Below are 6,183 nucleotides of genomic sequence, written 5' to 3' on the forward strand. Positions count from 1 at the left end.
TTGTGGGTGACCCAACTCAAGTTATGAGCGGTTGTGGGTGATTCACCGCGACGGAGTGTCGAAGAATCAACCCGTAGAGAGCACTTGATCCTTGCGCGGATCAAGGGGGAGCTACACCCTTGCGCGGGTGCTCCAACGAGGACTAGTGGGGAGTGGCGACTCTCCGATACCTCGGCAAAACATCGCCGTGTTCCTTCCTCTCTATTTACTAAATAAATAAAAAGTATTTTTATGTATCTTTATCAATAGATATTATATCAATATAGAAACTTATTTATAAATATATTACTAAATAGTTTCAATGCATCATTAGTAATATTAAAATTAAATAATTAGGCACTAGTCATGGAGAAAAAACTTTTAAATAGATTCATTTATCTTGCTCGCATATACGAATAAATATCTTTGGTACATAATTAGTATCATTATATATATATATATATATATATATATATAATATTAATTTTTATAGTGCATAATTAGTATCATTAGATAGATCGTCGAATCTATTTTCGTAATAAACTTATTTAGAGATAAATGTTGCTAAATTTTTTTTACAAACCTAACTCATAGAAAGGGACAGAGGGACTATATGTCAATATATGTAATCTTTTTTTAATGTATTCAGACACGTGTGTCAGCAAGAGCGTGTTCACTTGTTTTTAATAAAGTTATACTTTTTTGGAATAATTTATTTTAGAAAAGAAATTTTACGCTAGAGGTGTTTGACTTGAATAATAAGTTGACTTAGAATAATAACACCTGGTAGTTATAAAACAAGGACAATCTTATATTATTGTCCATATGATTACTGTTCACATGCAAAGAACTATACACAATTAGTATAAAGAATCTGAATTCCAAGCTGGAAAATAAACGAAAGAAACCAAAAAGAAAAGGGGTTACAATGAGACAGCTGAGAAAGATGTACAGTTTTGCAAACAAAACTTCTGCTGCCTAACAGCGAGATGTAAAACTATTTCCTTCGTAGCTATACGTCATGAAGTCATCAAGGAGCAGGCACCAAAGCGCATGGCATCCCATGTGTCTGCTTTAGTTGTCTGGAACGTCTTTTAGCTAACAAAACCCCCTCCATCAGAGTTTATCATGATTTCACAGTTTCACTATCAACATGGCTTTCATTCTCAATTTGCTTTCCATTCATTTGTGTTCGTGGTCTCTGCACCGCAACATAACAATATTGCTCAGTTCAGGTAATAAGCAAGATAGTTCAACAAAATTATAGCCATCTCGTCATGATAATTTCATACCCGGTCAGCTGAATCCATAGAGTTACCGTTCAGCAATCTCGTATTTTCTTCTTTCAACTTGGTATCTTTATCCTTAGTACTCACAGGAAGTACTGATGTGGACCCCACTGATCGATCAGGAAGTTCTACAGGATGAAATTCAAGTGTTGGTGATATATGGAACCACATAGGAAAAGATCATTCCAACACTGGTGGAGATTCTTTCTCACCTGTAAGCTTCTTATCCACAAAGAAAACCACCAAATTCACAGTATACCTGCATAAGAAAGATACGTCAACAAAGGGAAAAAGAAACATGGCATAATCATCCAGTTCAATAAATATGTACTAACCATGCAACAACAACATCAACACTGTAATGCTTGCGAGAAGATATAATAAGAAGGCTCTGAGCAATAGCTATGAACCAAGCAAGCATCTTACAAAACCTGACATGAATAAACAAAAAATAGGATTTAAACATCATTCAACATGTCTTTCACAAATGGGCTGACATAAACAAGAAGAAAATAAATGAACAAATCTTCACCTTATGCTTCCATATTTCTGGTATGTTATGACAAAAACTAGGGTGAAAATCATGTGGGATGAAAATATCAAGTCACCACATCCATAAATCACTCCTTTTGGGACTGTAGTCAAATGACAGAACAAGCTCAGGATATTTGGACATACAAAAAGAGAGGCATGATATATTGACGCATAGGGGATCACCACTTACAATTAATCAGAAAGATCTCAGCTGCATTCTGGGGTGGTGGTAATCTAGCCAGAGGTGAGCCCTGTATTATACGAGATTAATAAAAGTATTTCCAAATCATAATGACATAGCACATAGCAATCAACTTATAACAAAATCTGATACCTTGCGACAATGATAATTAGGTCCTGGAAGCTGTGTTGCATAGAATGTAATTATTCGAAGAAACTGAGAAGCCTGAAGAAACCAAAAAAAAACCCAGTAAGTCGTGGAATACAAACTAAGGCTGATCAGGAAATCACATAAAAAAACTTGCAACAAAGAAACACTCACACATAAGAAGGCAAGAACCCTGCGCCATATCAGAACAGTGTAGAAGCGTTTAGTCTGAAGGATGAAAGGATGAAATGTCCACTGCAAAGCAAAATTGAAACTGTTACAATTGAGCAATGCAAAACTTGAAGCTAGGAGAAAGATTGGTCCATTTCGGGGAGAAAAAATAGCAAACTGAAATCAGCGCTGTAACAATTGAGTTAGCTTACTTAAACTTGGAGATTTGAACAAAATTGATGCATTTTCAGGAATAGAAGAAGAAAATTTGGTAGCAATAAGAAAATTCAAATGTGAGTAAAAGACACATTGTGAATAAAGTATGGCATCCATTGCATTAAAAAAAACATTGCGTTGAATAAAGCATGGCATAGTTATCCCTCGGGTATACATCGCAGAGTTATCGGTTGGTTTAAAACAAATAGCCAACTCCCAATGTGCAACCATGGCCATCGGAAGGGAAAAGAAAAAAAAAAGATTAGTACCAATACAAAGGTGAGGAAGATGAATGTAAACAATGTCTCACTGATGTAACCCCTTTCTTTCCCAAGCTCCTACATCAAATTCAGCAGACAAAAAACGCAAATAAGAAAACATTACCAGTATTGAATTTAATAGTGTTAGATGTTGTGCATTGGTTCTCAATCAATCTGTAGACATACCGGAAGAATCATGAAGCCAAGATCTTGAAGAGTGGGCCCCGGCCGGTGCAAATAATGAACCCCATGAGCGGCCAAACCATGGATGTACTATTTATATCATTGAAAAAAAATAAAGAAGAATTATTACACGGAACTGTAAGTAGGAAAACTGCAAATGCCCAGCTGATCATCTATCAATTTAGTATTAGTACACACAAAAAAATTTATCTCCCTGGAAAAGCATCAAGAATGAATGAATCACCCCATGGGAGAGAACAGAGTGGAATATCAGAATCGGGATATATATTTACCTGGAAAATGAGGCCAGTGAGGAGAAGCCGCCATTTGTCGGAGAGAATCTTGAGCTCGACTGATGTCTCCGAGGTAATCCTTCTCACTAGCTGCACTCCAAATAAACCCGATCCTCAAAATCCAAGTCAAGACTTTTCAACCAGAAATCAGGGGTGAGGCCTTTTAACAGAGGCCCGATCGAAAACATGAAATCCAATCACCAATCCACACGGACCTTGGAAGCACCGCGAGCGAGGTAGAAGGGCGACATGGCTGCCGGTGGCCGCCGGCAGAGGTGGTGTTATGGCACCCGGAATTGGAGCCAAGGCCAAGGAGGAGGCTTGAGGACTCCAGCCGCGTGCAAGAGGAAGGAAGGATTGTGTGCCTCCTCCTCCTTGTCGTCCTCCTTCCCGGTGCGCCGCCCTTCGTCTCTTTCCTCTCCTCCTCCCCGGAAGCAGAGGAGGAAGGGAAGGGAGGGAGAAATCGGATGTCGAGATGCGAGGGTTCCTGGCCGATGGGGAGGACTATATCGGTACTCTAATCTAACAACGAGGGTGGAAGAAGCGGGGGCGGCGGCCGGGTTGTCCGGAGAGAGGAAGACGGGGAGAGGAGAGAATGCGCATGCGCTGCCGCCGCACGACGCACCTGATGAATCTATCTATCTAGAGGAGCCAGACAGCCAGCCAGGGATCCGAATGGCCTCTCCAAATATGGATTGCCTCGATCCTTCCTCTGCAGTCTGCACTGCAAGAAATCATGCGGCGGGTTATTCCCCAGAACCACAGAGGAGGCAAGGGAGGGGCCGGGGGCGGGAGAGATTCTTCTAGAAGGGAATTGGAGTAGTCGTGTCAACGGAACGATGGCAAGTGACAGGTTGGACGCGTCACGCGGACAGAGGAGTTTGACGCGGCTCTGGAATCCAACGCGGCGGCCGGCGGGTATGTGCTGGGACAGAGATTCTGTACAGAGTGTTTTTCCCAGCAGCGGCGCTGGCTTCGGGGAAGGTAGCTTTTCCACCTTCGATTCTGCTTGCTTCCAAATGGCGCAGCTACACCGTGCGTGGCCCCCGCGTCGCTCCCCAAGCGGGCGACTCGGGCGGCGTCCCCTCCACCGCCTTCAGCCCCTTTCCCACGCCACCGCCGCCGGAGCTCGACGCCGGAGGCCAGAGCAAGGACGGCGGCGGCTGGGCCTCTACACCCCACCCCCCCCCCCCCCCCCCCCCCCCCCCCCCCCCCTCTCTCTCTCTCCCGGAGAAGCTTCTGTGCGGACAACAGTCGGCGGCCAGTTCCCAGCAACGGCGAGCGTGGATCCGGCTGCCCCTATGTGACACCCAGCAATTTCCACCATTTTAAATTAGATGAATTGATTTAATTATATATATTTATGAGCATTTAATCTTAGAAAAGTAATATTTTTTATTAAGATAAAAACAAATATAAGGTCTACATACATGTTTATGCATTTATGCCGCTGCACAATATTTTTTGCATTGTGTGGTTTGTAAGCAAACTTCAAATTAATTCAAAAAGATTTGAAAATGCTTGAAAGAAAAAAGAGAAAACAGATTTCTTCTCTCCCTCTCATCCTTTCTGGTTTTTGGCCCACTCTCACCCGTAGCCGCAACAGCGTAGGCCTGCTCTCCACCGTGGCCCAGCTTCCTTCCTCTTCCCTACGGCCCGCTCCAATCGTTCTCCTCTCACGCGTGGGCCAAGCAGGCAAGCCCAGCTTCGCCGCGACCCAGCAAACCACGCCACTCGCGCGCCTCCTTCCCTTCTTCTCTCACTGCCAGGCTGGGCCCGCACGTCAGTTCCACCCCCTTCCTCTCGCCGTGTCCAATGCGGACTTTGCCGCTGTTGACTCCGCCTCTGCTCCGTGTCCGCTTGATTGCCGTGCGCGCTACGCCAAGCCGCCCATATAAGCCGAGCTCGTACCGCGCCGCCCTCCCTCAAATCGAATGCAAGCCGCTGCTACAGAGTCGCCGTGCCGCCACGGTGGAAACCCTAGCCGTCGGGTTGCCGTCCGCCCCGCCGTGCCCTGCGCCGTAATCGAGTCGTCTCCGCCCAAGAGAAGTGTCTAGGTAAGTTCGTCGTCGCCCGCTGGACCTCCCTGTGCTTTCCCCGTTGAAAACCGTGGCTCGTATCTAGTTTTCCGAGCTCCGCCGACAAGCTTCGTCGCCTGCAATGGAGGACCACCGCGCCGGAGTCCTGTTCCGGCCGGCCAAATTTCTCCAACTCGTCTCGACCGTCCAACCGTGGATCGACGGCTCAGATTAAAACTTACCCCTTCGGTCCACCGCGAATCGTGGACGGAGTCCACCATCATCGGTCCACAACCACGTCAGCAGGTCCACCACCTTGGACCAACTTGCGACCGCCACCTGTCGCCGCGTGGCACACCATGCGGATGACGACTTGGTCAGCAAATAGCTGCCGCTTTTGCGCTTAGCCCCCTGTAGATCCGTGTTATAGAACCCGCAGTCCTTCCAAGTTCAAAAATAATTCAAAGCAAGTCCTTTTTCTTCTATTTTAAGGCCTGTACTTTATAGTATTAGAACCCGCCGTTCAACAGAGGCAGTTTTATAGGTTAGACCTTGTGTTTATATTCAAAATTACGTATAGGTCCATTTTAAAAACTACAAAACTGCCACTACCTTCTGTAGGCCATAAAATGTTTGTTTTAACTCCAATTTGACCTGTTCAAGTTGCGTTAGGATCATAATTGAGAAATCTACATGTTCATACTGCTGTTACGTATGTTTTCAACTCTTAAAATTCGATGTTAGATTTAATCTATTATTTTACTAAAGAAAATCTTGTTTAATTCCTAACTTCTTCGTTTTAGCTCTGATTCTTGTGATCTCCGTGTCTGTGTGCTCGTAGCATCGCGTAGAACAGTTTTAAAACCTTTTTAACTTCTATTTTACTGTTTGGTGTATTGTTTTAATTAGATT

General features: G+C 44.2%; 1 protein-coding gene across 1 annotated transcript; it reads right to left on the reverse strand.

Moving 5' to 3' along the window:
* Positions 1-776: 776 nt before the first annotated feature.
* LOC136504779 (phosphatidylinositol:ceramide inositolphosphotransferase-like) lies at positions 777-4,058 on the reverse strand. Its single transcript, XM_066499778.1, has 12 exons — positions 3,469-4,058; positions 3,254-3,343; positions 2,964-3,050; positions 2,787-2,855; positions 2,305-2,385; positions 2,137-2,208; positions 1,993-2,053; positions 1,801-1,903; positions 1,604-1,699; positions 1,481-1,527; positions 1,272-1,396; positions 777-1,180 (listed from the first exon to the last, which is right to left on the reverse strand). Exons 1-12 carry the CDS (start codon positions 3,502-3,504, stop codon positions 1,106-1,108), a joined length of 942 nt encoding a protein of 313 aa, XP_066355875.1. The 5' UTR covers positions 3,505-4,058; the 3' UTR covers positions 777-1,105.
* Positions 4,059-6,183: the final 2,125 nt, after the last annotated feature.

Source organism: Miscanthus floridulus, chromosome 14, assembly GCF_019320115.1.
Source record: "Miscanthus floridulus cultivar M001 chromosome 14, ASM1932011v1, whole genome shotgun sequence".
In the NCBI taxonomy this organism is placed as follows: domain Eukaryota; kingdom Viridiplantae; phylum Streptophyta; class Magnoliopsida; order Poales; family Poaceae; genus Miscanthus; species Miscanthus floridulus.

Coding starts and splice junctions, on each gene's coding strand:
- LOC136504779 (XM_066499778.1), bottom strand. CDS start 3,504: ATGTCGCCCTTCTACCTCGCTCGCGGTGCTTCCAAG. Junction 2,386..2,786: donor TCTTCCTCACCTTTGTATTG/GTACTAATCTTT, acceptor TTTGCTTTGCAG/TGGACATTTCATCCTTTCAT. Junction 1,397..1,480: donor TGTGGATAAGAAGCTTACAG/GTGAGAAAGAAT, acceptor TTCATCCTGTAG/AACTTCCTGATCGATCAGTG.